This window comes from Pyxicephalus adspersus, chromosome 4, assembly GCF_032062135.1.
Source record: "Pyxicephalus adspersus chromosome 4, UCB_Pads_2.0, whole genome shotgun sequence".
Lineage (NCBI taxonomy): Eukaryota > Metazoa > Chordata > Amphibia > Anura > Pyxicephalidae > Pyxicephalus > Pyxicephalus adspersus.
Genome location: NC_092861.1, coordinates 96,637,545 through 96,658,573, shown reverse-complemented (window position 1 = coordinate 96,658,573; position 21,029 = coordinate 96,637,545). Strand labels below are relative to the sequence as shown.

The following is a 21,029-nucleotide window of genomic DNA, read 5'->3' as shown; positions in this document are numbered from 1 at the left end:
CCGTTTTGTACACCCCACCATTCTAGGGAAATTGGCATTCAAAGAAGAGAAGCACACAGGGTAACATAGTTATGATAGTTATAGATTTGTGACAGGTAGCTATCAATTTAGGAGCTCCTTGCTATGAAAGTGGCCCGGGGGGGGTGGGGGGTTTCCCAATTTGCATTTTCGATTATGGACTTCTAGGCACAATTGCACTTCCAATGTTATGACATTTGTTTATGCGTAATGGAGGTTTGTACACAGAGTTGTAAGGCTGCAGAATGTGGCATGCAGACACAAACACAAGGCACTCGGGCAGAGACATTTTTACACATTTTTTTTTTTTTTTGAAAAGAACTTACACAGCTAGAGAATGGGAGGGGGACAGCCTGTGTCCCGATCTCATCCTAGCTGTGCTGTTTCCCCATCGGCCCTTATTAGCAGCTGCAATCATCTGAACTGTTGAGATTCAGACAGCTGAGATTGGAGCAGCCTCTCCGATGTCCGTTCAGAGGATTAGAGCTGCTGATAAGAGCCAGGTGGAGGGGGCACAGCAGCCGGGCAGCCCACCCACCAAAAGGAGGTTGGGGAGAACTATATGTATATATTTTTTTCCATTTTTGTATTTTTAAATACCATAGAAAATAAAGTGCTTTTTTAATTTATGTATTTCTTTTTAAAGGGTGACGAAATGAAAAGACTTGGTATTTCACCAATACCAATGATGGACAGAGATAAAAAGGATGAAATTCCTCAGGGACAGGTGAGTCCAACTACAGTATATACACCGTATTTTAACAATTTAAATCACAAACCGTTACTATTCAGGTGTGATCATTGACTACCGGCCATTCATAGTCTTTTTTGATATAAAGTTCCTTAAAACTAGTCACACCAACCAATTTAAAATTCCATCTGCTGAAATTGTGCCAGCAAAGAAACTATTCTGATTTATTTCTGTGAAATAATGCCAGTGGTGCCTATTAATCAGAACTCCTTATTGATTAACGTTATCAGTATTTATTTTCTATTTCATGGTTGGAAATCTCAATTGTTAAAAAAGATTGAAAATACATATATATATTTTGAGTGTTCCTGCCCTGGATAGATACAAAATTTATATAGGTCTACTTTATTGATTACATTTAATATTATTTCCAGGAGGAAAGAATAAACCACTTAAAATATATTGTAATAGATTGATTAGGCAATGAATCACCGTGTCATTACTGTGAGATATAACATGAATGTATTACTACTGAAACATAAAGAAATACTACCTATTATTAGGCAACTGAAACACATAAAACCACAAAAGGCCCAAACACATTTAAAGTATCATTCTATGTTATTTAAATACCATTATTCTAAGGACTAAAATCTCCTAAACAAAGTTATTAAGGAAAAACTTTTTTGCGCTGCAATACTGCTGCCTGTCAGAAAGGAGGAAAATAAAGGAGAATGGATCTATATGATCAAGTGTTTTTTGATCAAGTGACCATTTTTTTTCAAGCAGCTTCACAGGAATATTTTCTCTGCAGCATAAACATATGAGAATTCTGTTGCACCACGTCTGTTACTCATTTATTGCTTGGGCAAAATATTTCATATCAAAATTTTATGAGAAACCACTGCTTATTCTTATTGATTTCTGTCTCTAAAGATAGAATACATGTTCCTATGGTACCACTTTTTTATTACAATTTATTGCATTCAGATAAATGTTTGCATAGGGTCACATACTGATTTTTTTCCTGAAAATTCTACTTCCAGTTTCATTGGTTGTAACTCACCCATCGGAATATGGCAGCTAGGAATCTAGCTTTTTGTAAGGGTTTTTTTCCAGGCAACATATTTACTTGCCATTGATTAAATTTGACAACATATCAACATATCACTTGTCTAGAGCCTTTTCAGGAGGTGGAAATTCCTGTTTTCAGGAAGTGGACATTTAACAGGTAAACCTAAAAAACATAGGTTCAAGTATCTTGATGATGTAATGCCAAAAATTCTGGGAGACACAAAAATCTTTATAATTAAATCAGGTGGTATGCTTTAAAATTTATTGTGTTTTTTCTCAAAGTTTTGATGGACTTGAAACAATGATCTGTTTGAAATTTTTGTTTTTATATATTTATGACAAGAAAGAAATTTCATCAATAATAAACACATTTCACCAAGTATCAGTCAAAAAACACTGGAGCACATATAATAAACTAGAACATTAAAAAACTCTGGAGCACATATAATAAACTAGAACTTTAAAAGAAAGGTTTCGTAGTGGCTTAGAGGGGTACAAGCCTGAAAGCAATTAAGATACCTGAGAATGTGTTTCGGCAACCACAAGAGGTTATGGTGTAAGGTATCCCTAATATCTCCTCAGGTCCATGTAGACTCATGCAGCATGAAGCACCAGGTGATAGTAGGTATGAGCAACCTCCACTGCAGTAAAAACTTGTAGAGGTGGGTGTGGGTGGTGTCTGTATTCCGAAGAGGAAGTGAATTGATACCAGAACTTTTAAAGAACTTTCTGCTTGTTCCTCTTAAGGAAGAGGTGAGGTAACCACAGGCTCACCAGGGGAGGGTCTTGTTGTTGCCAGTATGTAGTTATACAGGAGTTCAGCAGTACTAACAGGTGTCTAATTACAGTGTTTATATGCTTTCGGGGTGAAAGGTATGCTGATGGAGGAAGAATGCAAGTTCATAAGGGATGTGTCAGCCAGTCACCTGCTGTACAATAGAAAGTACCGTTACCCAGTAGTGCCTCAAATTAGGGCATTCCCAGAAGATGTGAAGAAGAGACCCCACCACTGCCTGACATCCCCAGCACCCAGCAAGTCTTAATTGAGGAAAAGCAATGAAGTGGTATGATCTTGAGACCAATTTGAAGCTTGACTCCTGGTATCTACTGCTGTTGGATGCTTTATGTGTCCAGAGCAGGGTCCTCTTCTTCTGAATAGCTTGTCAACATTGTGATCCCCAGGTCAGGTTCCCAGGCCAAGAGGTAGGATGGGATATAGTTTGGAGGTGAGATCTGAAGGAGCATAGAAATCATCAAGACAGTATGCCTGAGCCTTCCTTTTTCACACATAAGCTTTTGACGGGAGTCCGGTGGTCTACATTGGTTGTCTCCATAGGGAATGGGAAAGTTGCTCTAATCTCCAAGAATCTTATCCATATATCTGAGGTATGGAGCTAGGATCCTTTCTTTCAACCCAGCCCGGAGAGTTCGGAATCTTTTGGGCTCATCTGCCTTAGGAAGATGGGGTCTTCCACTCCAGGGGTGTAAAGTATGGGTTTGCCCATTATCATAAATAGAAGGGAGGATGGTAGGCCAGATTTATGCAGATGTTTTACATCCACCTCCCTGGTGCAGCCCACAGTGCAGTGAATTTTGAGAAGGAATACGGGGAAGCCATAGGAGTTAAAGAGGGGTCTAGAAGAAAGTCTTTTTCAATGATATCCACTGTTTTGTCTCCTCATGGCATCACCAATTTTTTGTGAGCAGCTCAGGAGAAAGTTGAGAACCCCTAAGCCATTGGCTGCTTTAGATCACATAAGTAGGGTTCTACTGAACCTGGGAGATCTGGTATGCCATAGATATTTAAAATGCCTTGCTTGTGGGGGTACCTTGATCACAAACCAGAGTTCCACCGGAGTAAGTTGGGCTTCTAGAGCTTCTTTTAACCCATTGGAAGAGGAAGGCATGTGTGAGCTAGACAGATAAGATCTAATAGCTTCTATCTTTGCCTCAGTCGACACCGGGGAAAAGAGACGGGCAATATTGTATAAGTCAGCATAGAACTCTGTGTGTGTGTGTGTGTGTGTGTGTGTGTGTGTGTGTGTGTGTGTGTAGGAGGAAGGGGGTTTAAGATCAAAAATGAGAAGATAGGTGTAAGGTCCTCTCCAGTCACTAGTCCCCCAATCTAACACCGCAGTCTTCACCTTTAGTAAGCCCCTGCTCGGGAGACTGGTTGTGTCTCCCAGCACTCGGTTGCCCCCAAGACTTACTGCATAAGAAATGGTGTCTGGGAATGGGCTGGCAGCAAGCCAGGAGCCCAGGAGATAAAGCAGTACCAATATTCCAACAGAGACAAGTCCAGAATACAGAGCAGAGGTCATACACAGAATATCAATCCACCAAACGAAGTACACAAGGGCAAAACACAAGCAGAGCCAGAGTCACAGGCAAAGGTTGGTCCAGAAAGCATAAACGTGCAAAGACAGAAGCGGGCAAGGACAGCAACAGTAAATAAGATGATAACTCTCCAGCCCAGATTAGCCCAGCTATACACTACAACATGTACTGGTGATTGGGAGCAGAGAGGCTTTAAAGTCCCAGCAGCCAATGGCAGAGCAGGCCTGAGTAAGGAGCTAAATGCCTCTGAAATCTCCTTCATCCGTTCACAACCTCACAGAGCGGTGCTGAAGATGCCAAAAATACATCAGGCTGCAGGGCTAAAGGGAAGCAGGGGCTGCTGCTATTTTAGTTCTCCTGGCTGCTGCAAATGACATCACTGGACAGAATAAACAGTGTTTTATACTGCAATGGCGCACAGCACAGAGTCGCCAGACAGATGAGCATCTCCTAACAATAAGAAGGATATCCAGGGATATCACTTAACAAAAGGATTCTCCTAGGAAGGAGAAAGAATGGTATGTAATATATTTTAAACTTAGACGTGCAGGGCTGGGCAAACTTGTAATAGCATCCTAAAACAAAATATTTGGCGATCAAATTGACTCCTTAAGCTTGTACGAGTGAGTATGGCAAATAACATCCTGTGGTCTTGAATTATCCTGGTAAGAAGTATGTTCCACCAAAGGAAGAAACCAGAGGGTTCAAAGAGGGAGTAAACTCCAGTTTGCCCAGCCTAAATTGAAACTGAGAGATTGAGAGAATATTGTGAGAGAGAGAAAAAGAAAAAAGGAAGCTTTTGTGGGGCAAGAGTATGAGTATCTAAGCCATATAGACATATGGCTGACCACAGTGCCAGCGCCAATATGTCAAAGTGACTACTGGATTTTATGATTAAGGTACCTTCAAGTAGAATTGGTGTCAAATGTGTCTCACCTGTTAAGAGTTTCAGCAATACCATCAAGGTATCCTAATCCCCTGAAGAAGCCTTATGGGGCGAAACGTGTGGGGTAGGAAACCAAGTGTATACTATAAACTTAACTCGATGTACCATAGAAGTATTATGTCATTAATAGACTAGCGCATCAATGTTAGCCTAGGGCTAAGTATAGATGGCTATTGTCTAGTTTTTTTAGGATGTTTAAATAAAATTCAAAATTTCTTATAAAAACATATTCTTGCCCCACAAAAGCCTACTTTTTTCCTTTTTTACTTTTTCTCACTCTCACAATATTATTCTCTCAACTTGAATTATCCTGGTTTTTAAGACCCAGGGTTCTGGGGATCCAGTCGATCCTAATGACATTCTCTTCAGGCTTATACAGTTGATCATTAAAGACAGAGGTAGCTGCTGCGTGTACATCCTTGGGGTCAATAGACTTTGATATTCACAGATTCTGATGCTGTTCAATCAACTCCTGTTCTCCAGATCATCTTGTTGATACATCAACTAGTAGAGAAGAGTAGAGTGTTTATTGAGGATATAGGTATATTGTTGCGCGTGGCTGCATAGGTCCTTAGTCACTTTTTTCACCTCCTCTATACTGTATCCAAGGTCTGAAGGTTCAGCTCAGAATAATAGGAATCCTGCATATGCTAAAGGTAGGTTTCAAAATTAAGTTTGGTGGGGATAGATTTGATGTATTCGTCTACACCCCAGCCATCCACTTAGTCCATGGAGGCCTGAAGAGGACTGCAAGAGTAACGAGATTCATTGCCAGATCCTTGGTGGGCGGGGGGTCGGGGGAGTTAACAGCCTGGCCCTCTTGGGAAAGATCAGCAGAGTCCAAGTTCCAAGGCCAGAGAGATATAGGGTGGGGATTTTCTGGTGTGGGGACCGTCCCCATCCCTGATGGCTGATGGGAAATTGCTGGTAGGAAAATACTACACCATGAAGAGGGGGGAACCTGATATCCAACAAGTAGTAGGGGATGCTAAAGCTCTTCACAAGAGGCTAGATTGGCATTTTGGTCAGCAGGACAAACAAGCATTCTTTTCATTGCGGGGAAGCTTGTCATTTTTAACCCCATATCCTTATTTACATTTGCTCCTACTTCTGCAGCCAATTTTGCATAATCATGCAAACTCCAGGGCCAATAGCCAGCAAATATAGGCAAATCTTAGTCAACCTAAAGTCAACTTTTTAAGTAAAAAAAACTGACTTACAAGTTCAGTATATGCAGTTATATCTATCTATAACTATATTTCCTTGTGTTAAATAGTTTTTTCTCTTTTTGCATAGATTGGATTTTACAATGCCGTAGCTATTCCTTGCTATATGACATTAAGCCAGATATTCCCTTCTACACAGCCTCTCCTTAATGCATGCAGGTAACAGATGATATAAATATTATATGGTTGTACAATTTAAAGATTTTCAGCATTTTAATATGAAGAGAAATTACTCTTTGTTTTTTAATATTCAATAAAGTCAATAAAGTTTTTATTTATTTTTTATTTTTTTACTACTTACTATTGTAATTATAGGTTAACATACTTTTAACAGAATTTTTAAGATGTAAAGGATGTTTTTTTTTTTTTTTTTTTTTTAGGGATCAAACCAATTTGTTTCTTTTAATGTATAATTTTTTTTCAATTAAACTATTAGGCTTCACAATATGGATTTTTTCTGAAAGTGTAACAAATAAAATAATGTTCTTTTAAATACTGCAGGTTGGATACCCTTAGTTCCTAAGATAGTGTGTTGCCCCATTTAGCACCAACGAGGGCTTTTATTCTTTTGTAATAGTTGTAAATTAGGTCTTTTATTGCCCATTGCTTTTAACAGATGGCCTCCAGGTCTAGTAATAATTCTGCAGGTTTGCGATTTCCCCAGAGTGGCTTATTGATGATGAGGTGCGAAGACCATGATGAATATACTAGAATCTTTACTTTTTTTTAAGGGGTTGACGTGGCCTTTTGTTCTGGGTCATTGTCATGTGAAAAAGTCGAGGTGCACTTTATGTGCAGTTTTCACGTTGATGGAGGCTATTTTCTTATGTTTTCTTGCTGCATTTGTTTTGTCCTTTTCCGAAACATTTGTGCTGCTGTTCACCTTTCCTCCCCCAATCATTTAAAAATGGGAGAATGCACTTCTATTTGTCGCTGTAAATATGGTACTGTTTGACACTTTGTAATTGGGCAGCTTGTGGTGTAGTGCAGGAAATTTTTTTTGTAATATATATTTTTATATAGCAATAACAATATTGCTGGTTGTAACACTGGTTAAAAAAGACCTAGATAGGACACAATTGAGTTATCCACAGATAATAAACATTGAGCAGTATATGGGCACATATTGACTGCTGAAAGTTGCTTCTTGACAATTGTGTCTCTTTGAACATAGCAAGATCAGATTGCCCCGAGGTGGCATGTTCATGGAAAATAAAGACAAAGAATCATCACAAGTGCAAGATTAATAAAAGGTAAAAAAAAAAGTCCACTCTTCTACTAAGAGAAGCTGGCAAAAGTAATAGGTAATTAAAGTTGTCTATAGATCTGTGATCTACTCTTGATCCTACCATGTTCAACAGATTGAAGAGGCAACCTTTTTAAGTTTATAAGCACCCTTACTAAAATTGCATGGCAATCATACATTTGCTTTTGTATGGGGAGGCTTTAAAAAATGTATAATCATGGCCAAAAAATATGGCACCCTTGCATTTATGTCAGAAAATGTACCACTTCTTTGAGGCATTCAACACAAAACATCAAAAATGGCCTGGACAAAATTATTGGCGCCATATCAGAATTGTACTAAATATTTGTATTTCAAGCATGTGATGCTTCTTTAATTTGTAATTCAACTCATCTGTAGCTATGTCAGGTGCTGTCAATATGAGAAATCCCACTTGCAACCAGTTAAAATAAAGAAATGATGACTCTAGTTTTTGGTTGTCTGTGTGTAACACACTGAGCATGGAGAAAAGAAAAAAGAGCAAAGAATTGTCAAGGATTTGGGAAATAAAATGATAGAAAAGCATGGGCAATCCCAAGGCTACAAGTATATCTCCAGAAGTCTTAATATTCCTGTGTCCACTGGGCACAACATTGTAAAGAAGTTTACAGCCTCAGTTAATCTCTTTGAACATGGACTAAAGAGAAAGATTGATGATATATTACAATGAAGATTTGTTCAAATGGTGAAAAAAGAACCTTGATCAACTTCCAAACAAATTCAAGCTGACCTGCAGTTACAGGGTACAACAGTGTCAGCTCGCACTATCCAGAGCCCTTTGAATTAAAAGGTACAATTTGGCAGGAGACCAAAGAGGACCCCACTGGTGACACATAAACATATAACAAGCCAGATTGATATTTTGCTAAAACTCATCTGTGGAAGCCATATTCTGGGAGAATGTCCTCTGGATAGATGAGACAAAAATATTGATTTTCGGTAACGCACATCATTAAACTGATAACAGAAAATTGAAAGAAGCCTTCAAAGAAAAGAACACCGTCCCTACAGTCAAACATGGAGGAGGTTCACTGATGTTTTGGTATAGCTTGTTTGCATGGTATTATAAAATCTGAAGACTACCAAAAAATTCCGGGGCGCAATGTAGGGCCTAGTGTCAAAAAGCTGGGTCTCAGACGGAGGCAATGGTTCCAAACAACAGGACAATGACCAAATGCATACTTCAAAATGCACCCAGAAATGATTTAGGACAAAGCGCTGGGGAGTTCTGATGTGGCCAGCAATGAGTCCAAATCTAAATCCCATAGAGCACCTGTGGAGAGATCTAAAAACAGCAGTTGGGAGAAGGAACCCTTCAAATCTGACAGAACTGGAGCAGCTGGCAGAGGAAGACAGGTCCAAAATTCCTGTACAGAGATGTAATAGACTCATTGATTGATACATAAGGCAATTAACATGAGTTCTTTCTTCCAAAGGGTGTGCTACCAAGTATTAAGTTGCCAATAATTTTGTTGAGGCCATTTTTTACATTTTGTGTAGAATGTCCCAGATTATTTTCTCTGCTTTTTTGTGTTCTTCCAGTGCCAACAAAAAAAATAAACATGACAATACCAAAGCATTTGTAATTGCAACCGTTCCTGGGAGAATTGGTGCATTTTCTGACATAAATGCCCTATTTTTGGCCGTGATTGTATACATTTGTGCATTTTGACACTAAAATTAGTGCTGTTATAAAGGGGTTCATGATCCTTGTATGTAATAGCTTTTGCAGTTACAGGCTCCATTTTCTGATGATTGTAAACCCAGAAGGTGCTTGGCTCCAAGCATTGTTTACTGGTTTTATCAGAGAAAACTGATATTTCTTGTCTCACCCTAGCCACCTTATACCACTAATGGACATACAGGACCCCAAGAAGACAAAGGGTGCACCTCTGACTACCTGTGTGTGTTGGATTAGACAGGGGAATTCTGTTTAAAAGTCTGAAGTTTGCAAAGTAAACAAATGCAGGTTTATATCAACCGCTTAGACTAATATAGTGGCAGCAATTAAAGGGTTGACGTAAAGCTCTAAATATAATAAAAAGGTTACAAATAATAGCGCCTTAAAATGTACCTATCCAAAAGCAAGGAAAAAAACGTTCAGCTTTAATTAATCTGTTCTCTGCAGTATTTCTTTTCCTTCACTTTATTTTCTCATTTATGGTCAGATTTCCATAATTTGACCCACTTCCTTGAATGAATGAATACAGAATTTTAGGTATGTCTTGATCTGCCTTTAAGTTCACCTTTAACCACCTGGCCATTAAACCCGACCTTGATTCGGGGCAAAAACACTTGCAAAAAGTGTTAAACACGAACTTTTCTCAGGTGGTTAAAAATATAAACAAACGTTATATTGCAATCCGATTGTCATACATTGTATGACAATTGGATTACAACTGAAAGAAACTTACCCGGTCCCCGCAGCTCCTCCGGACATGTCTGTCCTCCTCCTTCTTCTCCTGGCGAGTGCAGTGACGATCTCCGGAGTTTCCCGGTGACGGGAAATGCAGGGCGGGAAAGGCGTCGGTGCGGGAGGCAGGGCGGGAAATTCAAATAACTTTGTATTGAACTCAATACAAAAAAGCTGCATTGAGTCCAATACAAAGAAATCTTTATATAATATATATATAATTGTATGTTATATATCATATAAGCTACTGTACAATTACATTACATTATACACTATTTTTTTTTTTAAAGATTTTTTTTTGTTTTTTAAAAAAAAAATTTATTATTAAATTTATAAAATTTTGGACATATTTCGGTGAGTTATGCGGTAATCCGGTGAATTATGAGTAAATATTGAGTAATTCTGTGAATTATAGCCTACGATCTAAAATACATTTCCATGCAAACAATTTAACACTTTTTGCATGGAAGTACGGAAGTTTGGAAAGAATTAGAGCACCTGGCATTCGCGAACGCGTCCCTCGGCGATTCCTGATGATGTCCGTGCATGCGCCTGTCGATGAGGGTCGTAGCGGAAAATTCAAGTATTTTGTATTGGATTCAATACAAAGTCCTGTATCCAATCCAATACAAAATAATACAAAATATATTTATGTGGTTTGTCTATAGGTATGTGACGTTTGACTCTTTTTAAAATTTACCACACTAGGGAGGTGTTTTAGAAAAATATATTACTATACAGTATACCGTACAGTATATGTTTTTTATTTAATTTTATTAAAAGTAAATTTTTTTTTTTTTACATGATTGTGTGTTTCAAATATTTTTTTATTTTCATGATATCTACTAGACCCTTGTTCGGACATATTTCTGTAAGTTACATGTCTACAATTAAAAAAAAAAATTCATGAAAAACAGTGTACCGCTTTTGGTACAGAAATCAAGACATCAGTGAAACGCCCAGGTGGTTAAGCAAAACAATGAGAGTAAAAGTTTTCTTTTTAGGAAATAATTACATGTTTCATCCTAAATCTAAAATGTAATTTCTTCTTTCTCTTGTATTAAGGGACAATCTTAGTCAGTGGGAGAAAGTGTCCAGAGGAGAAGATACTACAGTCTGGATTCCCACTCAATCAACAGCAACAGGTTCATCAGATTCCTTGCCTGTTAAAATTGATGGATAACACCCATTCAAAAAAGGGAACTAGAAAAAGGCATGTGTGTGCAAGGATGACATAGAGAAGTTACCCAATCCTAGTCTCGTTACTAAAAGTAAAAGTTCTGGAGTGTTTATTAAATGTAAAAATGTGAAAGGTTAAGTAGATGAATTGTTTTTCACTTCTTCGAATTTCACATAAATTTTGTTCAGTTACCCAACGCCTGAAGCCCTTTCCATAGTTCTTGTAATGGTTTGTTATTCTTTAGGGCCTACCTGGTACCTAAATCTTGCAGCAGGTCCTAGCATTCAAAATAAAGAGATAGATCAGCATAACTGTGAGTTTAAAACTGCAATATTTGAGCAGTAAAAATGTATTAGCCTTTGAGTAGTTAACTGCACGTGGTAGCAGTGTTGGTATATTTCACAGTTTAGGTATACCCTAGTTTTTATTATGTAGATATTTATCTTTTTGTGTACGAAGTTTACTTTTTTTATTTATAAAGCCTAATTTTTTGGCACTTTAAGGAAAAACTTTTTTTTACAAAAGGAATAAAAGCTTTCATATTTTCAAATGTGCAGGAAAAAAAAAAATACAAAAGGCATACTTTGACCAAAGATGTGCACAACCAACTCTTAACATAAAATTCTTTAAAATAGCTCTGAAGTTTATTGTTGATTTAAAATATGATATTTAGCTAAGTGGCTTATATTGAAAGGTACTATGATGTTCTGTGTTGGCTAAAATATTTTAGATACAGGACAGCTAGAATAATGTTGACATTTTTAAACAATTGGAATCCTGTGTTTTCTGGAGAAAAGTAATATCTACTCTAGTCAACTGGTTTACCACTGCTTCAGTTTCATGATATGGGCATTAGTTAGGTCAATATTTCTAGCTACACATCGTAGTGTATTGCCCATCATAATCTTCTGACTCTGTGTCTTATAGTAAATAGAAGCCAGTGATACATGTGTCCTTGTGTGCCATTTATACCATTCAGGAGCAGGTACAATGAAAGAGGATATCTTGTGATTTCAAGTCCTGAGGCATATGCAATTTGTTTCTCAAATGGCTGATTATGCTTCAAACCCAATATATAAATTTATGCATCGCTATAGGCCTGCATGTTTTGTTGCCTGTTAGGTGAATAGTCACTGGAAATTTCTTATTGACTACACTGTAGCCATGTTTTCTATAGGATCCACTTGAAGTTTACACCCTTATTTATGAGCATTTACAGAATATTTTTGTAACAAAGACCCACTTTTCAGTTTACATAATACTGTGATATAAGTTCAACCTTATACTTTCATGTTTTTGTGAATATTAGGTTTCTTTCTCCTAATATGACTGTATTTTTGTATGTTTTTTTAATGTTAAATTATGTCAGATGGTCAGTCAGACTTTATTTTTAAGTAAATATTTTATGAGAGAATACGTGGGGTGGCATTGTCTTCTGAAAGTTGGCTGTCATGCTTTAGAGGTTTAGAATAAACTCTAGGCACTACACAAAGGAGCCTTCTGTGATTAGTAAAGGTTGCTAGTGTCCTTCTGTTGTATAAGTTTTTGTAGTGAAAGAAGGTATTTTATTTATTGTAGACTGCTATTTCTCTATGACACATATCTTAGCATACTCCACCTTTTTGCCCTGATGTTGTTTACACCAACTTGCAGGCCAATGATGTTTGAGTAATGAATATTTTCTAAACACCTTGTAGTGACTACTATTGGGGTCATTTTAAGCTATCTTATAGATCACATATGATGACAATATAGCAGCATATATAGATGCTCTTTTGTTGCATATTTAATTGCTGGATTAAAATTTATAAAGGTGCATACAGTCATATTAGAAAGATAAAACAATTTATGTTTTAACCAACTAGACATACTGTTAGTGTATCACTTGTGCATGTAGATCTTCTAAACACTGCTGAAGAAAATTTCCTTTTAATGTTTAAATGATTCATTAAAACTATGCTGTTTTGTGCAGTGATGCTGTTCTAAAACTCACTATTAACTGCTAAGAATGTTGTTGTTTCTTACATAGTTACATAGTAGGTTAGGTTGAAAAATAACATAAGTATTAAGTTTAACCAGTAGGGAAATAAACATATCCCAGATATAAAACCCTATAAGACATAGTTGGTCCAGAGGAAGGCAAAAAAAAACCTGGTACAATTTGCTTCAACAGGGGAAAAAAATCTTTCCTGATTCCATGAGGCAATCTGATGTTCCCTGGATCAACAGTCTCTGTTATCTTTACTTTAAAGCCTTAATACCCAGTTATTTTCTGCGCTTCTAGGTATCTTCTTTTTAAGTAATCTAAAGTAGTTGCTGAAACTACTTTCTGAGTGAGCCGATTCCACATTTTCATGGACCTTACAGTGAAGAATCCCTTCCTTATCCGGAGCTTAAACTTCTTTTCCTCCAGACGCAAAGAATGCCCTCTTGTTATTTGTAATGACCGCAAGTGAATAATTGGGAAGAGAGTTCTCTATATAAACCATTTATTTATTTACGCAGGGTGATCATTTCCCTCCTTAAACATCTCTTCTCAAGGGAGAATAGATTCAGTTCAGCTAATCTCTCCTTAAATCTGAGCTCCTTCATTCCTTTTATTAGTTTAGTTGCCCTTCTCTGCACTCTCTCCAATTCCACAATTCTTTTTGTGAACTGGTGCCCAAAACTGGACTTGCATATTCCAGATGTGGTCTGACCAATGCTTTGTACAGGTGCAGGATTATGTCTCCATCTCTGCAGTCTAGTCCTATTTTATTACAAGAAAGTACTTTAACTAACTTTAGATTTTGCAGCTTGGCATTGCATGCTGTTATCAAGTCTATGACCAGCAGAACCTCGAGATCCTTTTCCATTTCTGTCTCCCCCAAATGTATTCCCCCCAGACAGTATGAAGCATGCATGTTGTTAGCCCCCAAGTGTATAACTTTACATTTTTCTATATTAAATGTCATTTGCCACTTGGCTGCCCAATCAAACTGTACATCCAGTCTGTTTTCAAACCTCCAGGGCACGGCACAGAAGATGCTGGAGTTGTTTGGTTCAACCTACGTGTGTGAGCAGATGTTCAGTGTCATGAACATCAACAAAGCTCATCGCAGATCCAATTAACTGATCAACACCTCAGATTTATCCTGAGAATTGCCACAACAAAGATAACTCCAGACTTGATGCACTGGCAAAAAAGGGAGACCAACAACACTGTTCCCACTGACATTGAACGTGAGTTTCTCTACTGTGTTATTAAAAAAATGCATATGGAAAATAATTTGTACAATAAACCTTACATATTCATGTTTTGCTACCTGTTAAGGGACAAAACAATTTATGTAATAGTTTTTTCATATCATTTTTATTAGTTCACAATCTAGCACTCCATTCATCTGAACCTGGCCCGGCCCCTCTCCCAAATTTTAGAACCCATTGTGGCCTGTGAGTCAAAAAGTTTGCCCACCCCTGCTCTAGGGCTTTTCCAACTATGGACGTTAAACTAACCGGTCTGTATTTACTTGGTAATGACTTTTTTCCCTTTTTGAAGGTAGGAACCCCATTGGCCTTACGCCAATCCATTTGGTACCATGCCAGTGACTAAAGAGTCTCTAAAAATTGGAAATGGAGCACATGGATGACACATGGATGATGACACATGGATGTAATTCTTGACAATGTTGTCATGGGGGAAACCCTTAAATTAACTTTCAGGTCTTCAAGGATTTCCCATTATTACCATATTCACAACTCACAATACATTAGTGTAGTGGTTATTGGGAATAATGTCATCTTTACATATAGCCAAAAAGATCATTGATGTCACTTAAAACTTATTCCAGAGAGGCACACACTTCTCATTGCTTAAGGAACCTCAGGAGAAGGTTGAGAAACACTTCGTTAGAGCAGTGGTTGCCAACTTTTTCAGACCAACGAACCACTAAATTTGCCGGCTTCAGTCCAGAGCCTGGGATCTGTACACAGGACATGGTCCGGGGCTCGAGCTGGTGTGTCTCCCCCAGCAGAGTCATTCTCCTGACCCAGCTCATGGGTACACCGGCCAGAGCCGCAGACCACCAAAATTTTCTCGCGGACCACAGGTTGGCGACTGTTGCTATAAAGTAATGTTTTTCAGTTTCATATTTAGTAAATATTAGGTATAGAACTGCCCTAGTTTGCCAAAGACTGTGTGTTAACAAAAATTGCAAAGCTCAGAAAACAGCAAAATACAAAGCATGCTAACCAACAACAACTAAATGCTTACTATATTAAGATATTAGAGATGACAAACCTTAAATATTTGATATAACTATAAACCATGGAATGTCTTTGACTGTAAAAAAAACTCTTATAAAATGAGCTTACTAGTGCCATTAGGCATTTACAAACTTTATTTATAAGTAAAATCTAAAAAATATTCATTATTCATAGTAAAAAATAAGTATGTTTAGTCAGTATACGCTTATTCCAGTAAATGCCAGATATATTCTTGACATGCATGTAGCACATATAACTGCATCTCATAGTATCTGAAAGCAGCTGATTTCTTGGGGTCCACTTCCTTAGAGTGGGATCCCACAAATGTGTCATTCATTGTCATACTGCTAGGCACATTTGGGTCATGCATGTGCAAGAAAATATTATGTCTGGTGCTCTGTTACAAACCTTTCATATAGATTTGTTGAGCTTATCCTTACTGACATTTGAGTGGTTTTTAATCTTACTCATGATAAAACATTGGTACAGAATTCAAGGGGCAAGTGATTGTTGTAAAACAATTATAATGCCAAATGTTGGCTAAAGTACAAATTCAAAATGCTTCAAAGATAGGAGGCCCCTCTATAAAACAATATTCACTCATTTAAAAAAATCTCCCAAAGACTGCTTTTGGGCTCCTAAAAAATCTGTTTCCCATAATAAGAGATACCCCATGTGGCATGTTTCTGCACATTTCTGTAAATAAACAAGACTTGCCTAGGAAGTCTTCTGGTGCTCTTTGTATGTACTTGGTTAATTTTATGGGTGGATAAGTATTATAAATATATATATTTTTTTGTATACTGTTGTATGCAAATGTTTCATACTTTTTTCTTATTTGTTTTTAGAAGCAATTATTTACTTAGTTCTTATTTATTAGGGTTTTTTTTGTAAATATGAGGTGGCAATCAACAGAACCTTGTCATTATTGGTCCATTTAAACTCCTTTGGTATATTGCAATAAAATGCTCATTACATGCGGGTTACCACAATGCTTTTACTAATAATTTTGAAGGCATGCCAACGCCTTCAGCTTGACTCCAGCTCACATGTTTAAGGTTCAACACACAGTGACACACTAATGTGCCTTGTGGTGGAGAAAATTTGCTGTATCCAACATTCATTCTAGTGTGAAGCACTATCCAGCACTAAAAAAAAACAAAAAAAAAAAAAACAGGCTAACTTAATACATCACACCGGAGCAACAATGTATGAATTTGCCCTTAGGGTCCTAAATCTGTGTTTTTTGCACAACTTTGTCATTAAGTAGTGCCTCTTATGACCATAATTTTGTCTTGTTCATTTTAATATCCTTCTTTTCCTATGAAACCTGTAGAGAAAATTAATGGAATGGATTCACTAAAGATTCTGTTATGTTTGAATACCCAATCATATGCAAAACTCCTTTAGTGGTGTTAACTTACGTCTTTAGTAAGTTAACACTGATATATGTAACAGGATTTGTATTCAAAGGTGAACAAATGTAACACCAAACTTTGAAACTTTTTTTTTTTTTTAAGTAGGCTTGGACCATATATCCTTTCTTGTGGTTTAGTTGATTTTACAGCGGGGTTTTTTTATTTTGGGGTTTTGAAAATCTGAGATTTCAAATAATGCTAAACCCATTGTGGACTTTTTGTGTTTTTTTTCCTCACCATGACATAACTCTTTAACCCCCTTAGCGGTAATCCCGAGTGTGACTCGGGGTGGCTTTTACATGCAAAAAGCTGTAATCCCGAGTCACACTCGGGGTAACTTTAAGAGCCCCCCTTACCTTTGCTCCACGCTCCAGCGGCGATCCGATGGTCCTGCTGTGAAGCTGGGGCGCCGGTCCATCGGGGGGTGTGGCTGAGTAATCTGCTTTTAAATACCACCCGGGTCCCGGCCACGCCACTGCCCGCATCTCCAGAGAGATGCACAGCACAATGCAGGACTTCTGCATTGTGCTTCACATCACTCTGCAGATGCCAGCAGCAATAGCAAATTCCAGGGGTGGTCATCCCCAGAATTTGCTATTGCTGCTGGCATCTGCAGTGAGATGTGAAGCACAATGCAGAAGTCCTGCATTGTGCTGTGCATCTCTCTGGAGATGCGAGCAGCAGCAGCTCCAGCGTCTGTGTAAGCAGGCACTCACATCACCCGGGAGGATGAGTCATCTTCCAGGTGATGTGATTGGTGATGTATGGGGGTGTGTCTGGGAGGGAAATTTAAAAGCAGGTTACAATGTAATCTGTTTTTACAGTGCAAAAACACCACACAACATGAAATAAAAATAAAAGTACATTTTTCATTTTATATTTTATTTTAAGATTACATTGTTGTCTATTATTTCATTATTTTTTTAAATTATTATTTATAAATATGTATTCTATTATAATTTATGATTATAATAAATAAATAAATATAATTATCATACCCAGGAGGTAATCCTAAGAATTACAGGCCCACAAAATAAACAAAAATGTATATGCAAAAAAAAGGATCACTTTTTGCATAAAAAAACTGACAGAATTAGAACGCTAGGGGGGTTAATAGAGCTATTGCACCCACTAACATTTCCTCAACAGTTTCAGTAGGATTATGTGTTCTTTCTTTTCAAACAGTTTGACTTTTGAAGGGCCTGACTGGGGCAAAAAAAAAGCATATGTACTGATTCTGCAGCTTTTGAAGACACCATCTGGTTGAATAATTTATCATCTCGGTTTACATTTTCCCAGATGATTTGTGTGGTTTTCTCCCCAAAATGACGAGTTAAAGGTGTTGGATCATCTGCCTAGTGTAAAATCATACTCAAACAGAATATTTGTGCATAAATATATTCTTGGTAATACCTTGAACTATTCCACATATTCTAAAAGTCACAAGCTTATACACAATTGGCCTTCCAATTTTTCATTATTTGTATAATAATAAAAGGAACTGGGGAGCTAAGCTATGAGGAGTGATTAGCTGAACTGAATCTATTCTCCCTTCAGAAGAGACGTTTATAAGGGGGGATATGAGCACTCTGTATAAATATATAAATGGTCCATATAGAGAACTCTCTTCCCCCAATATTCACTTTGAGATCATTACAAAGAACAAGAGGGCACTCTTTGCGTCTGGAGGAAAAGAAGTTTAAAATCCGGATAAGGAAGGGATTCTTCACTGTAAGGTTTGTGAAAATGTGGAATCGGCTCCCTCAGGAAGTAGTTTCAGCAACTAGTGCAGATTGCTTTAAGAAAAAGCTGGATGTTTTTTTAGAAGCACAGAATATAACTGGGTATTAAGGCTTTAAAGTTAAAATAACCGTGACTGTTGATCCAGGGAACATCCGATTGCCTGATGGAATCAGGAAGGAATATTTTTCCCCTGTTGAAGCAAATTATACCAGGGTTTTTTTTGCCTTCCCCTGAACTAACTATGTCATATAGGGTTTTATATCTGGGATATGTTTTTTCCTCTAGTGGTTGAATTTGATGGACTTTTATGTCTTTTTTTTCAACCTAATTTTCAAAAGCTTTGGCTGGGTCTCTAAAATGTAATAGGGATTTATAGTTTGGGTTACCATTCTTTTGCTTGCTGACCAAAAACTGTGCTTGATATTTAGTAATACAGGTTATGTTCAAAAATGAGGGGAGAAATATTTAAACCTGTTCAAATGCAAAAAAGATTCACGATGTAAAAAAATTGTTTTAAGTATATTGATGTAGAATAGTGTGTAGGCTGCACATTTTTATATAAACATTTATTAATTATGTTTAATAGCTAACAAACATGCAAGTGCAATATTTTAGGGTTTGCATATGACATAAAAAATTTACATGTGTATGTTCTCATATTTTTTCTATATTAACATTTTTGTACAGTAGAATACTTGTATGCTGTAGCTGAGTTGTAAATACCTAAGTTAAAAAAATGTTAATATATATACATATAATAAAAGTATGCAATATACTAACAAAATACAACTTCTGTGGATATGCAAGATATATATATATATATATATATATATATATACACATTTAGACATATAGATTTATTTCAAATTGCTCCTAGCTTTTAAAACAATTTTATTTCGGCAGTGAAAATAAATACAGAGCTTTGCTGTTAAAGAAAATATATATACCATTAAACATGTGGTAATAATGGACAGTGCTTTTGTACATTTTTTTGGGAGTTTTAAATTTTTGTATTTGAAACAAACTAAATGTCAAACATTTGGTAAAACATTTAAGAATGCCATATACGCCACATGTTTAATGGTACACATTTTCAAAATTTTAGCACCTTTAGTAGTAACTATAGGTAACAATGCTGTGATGTTTCAATTCTAAATACAGTAAAGAATTTATTGAATTGAAAGTGTGTGTGTATTTCTTTCAGCTTAGTGTGCATAACATATTTATAATAAATATCTGTAACAAGCTGCACACCAAATTTCTCACATATGCAGGACACAATGAATACTTCAAATAGTTTAAAGTGAAAATAATTATAACTCACTAATGGGTTATGCTTGTAGCATTACAAAAATCTTGACATATTTCAATCATTTTTATCAAAGTTTACATTTTGAAATGTAGAAATAACAAACAGAAAAATATCCATAAAAATAAATAACGTAGGTATAATTTCATATCAAAAACTGAACAGTATGAGTCGGGGGAAACAATGGGATGGGATGGGGAGGTAGGTTAGGGGGAGAAATAGTATACCTTAGTTTCAAATAATTCACTTTGAAAATAACTTTAAATACATTTGAAACAAAATTTTGAAATAAACAAGAATATAATAATCTTTGAGAACCAGTTCTCCACGATGGTGACCATGGTAACCTTTCGTTGTAGTAGAGTCTACATATGGATTCACTCCATCTAAACTGTTTGAAATTTTGTTATATTTGGTTATTGGTGTAAACGGAGAGATCAAGTTACCACAATTACAACATTATGTGTAAATTTATTCCTGGAGGTATTAGGATAGAACTAAGAAGGGGTAACACAAGTAGCCATAGTTTTCAGGGGTGGGAGGGGAAGGTAAGCAAAGGGCTGAAGTTTTGGGTAGAAATATATTTGAAAGCTATCATATTGGCAAAATGGGGGTTAGAAGGGGGGTGAATGGGGTCAGATCGACACCCCCAGTGCCAGGTAGTAAAGTTTTCCCTATGGCCATAAGGTCTTCAATTGACGTGATTCTTTAAATCAATTTCAAGCTGATCATGTCATGCTGTATTTTTCCGTTATGTCCTCGTCCCCAGCAACTAGTAATTCCATATGCTGTATTTTTTCCAGCTCTTTAAGCCAGTCTCTCATGGAAGGCGCTGTTGGTTGTTTCCACAGTATGAGGACAATGGCCCTAGCCATTGTCATAAAATGGCGAAGAACATCTCTTTTGGTAGCCTTTAAAGTACCCAGTATCATGGACAACAAAGTCACTGTGGGTGTGGTATGTAGATCAGAGCCTGTTATGCTGTTAAAGTTGTATTATCTCGTCCCAGAATTTATGTATTTGTGGGCACTCCCACCAGATGTGTTTCATAGTACCCCCTTGATTTTGGCAGCGCCAGCATCTGTCAGAAGAGGATGAGGACTCAGTGTAAATCTGCCGGGCACATTTACCATCTAAAAAGGAT

The 21,029-nt window shown here is 37.0% G+C and overlaps 1 protein-coding gene across 4 annotated transcripts in view; it reads left to right on the top strand.

Moving 5' to 3' along the window:
- PDE10A (phosphodiesterase 10A) overlaps positions 1–17,331 on the top strand; it is a 147,396-nt gene extending 130,065 nt beyond the window's left edge. The window contains exons 20-22 of one of the 4 annotated variants that reach the window (XM_072409072.1): positions 665–745; positions 6,363–6,451; positions 11,056–17,331. In XM_072409072.1, coding sequence (XP_072265173.1) covers positions 665–745; positions 6,363–6,451; positions 11,056–11,173 — 288 coding nt within the window. In that variant the 3' untranslated portion in view covers positions 11,174–17,331. Of the gene's footprint in view, positions 1–664; positions 746–6,362; positions 6,452–11,055 lie in introns of those variants that run through there. The other 3 variants (XM_072409074.1, XR_011920398.1, XR_011920399.1) reach the window with 3 other exon arrangements.
- Positions 17,332–21,029: the final 3,698 nt, after the last annotated feature.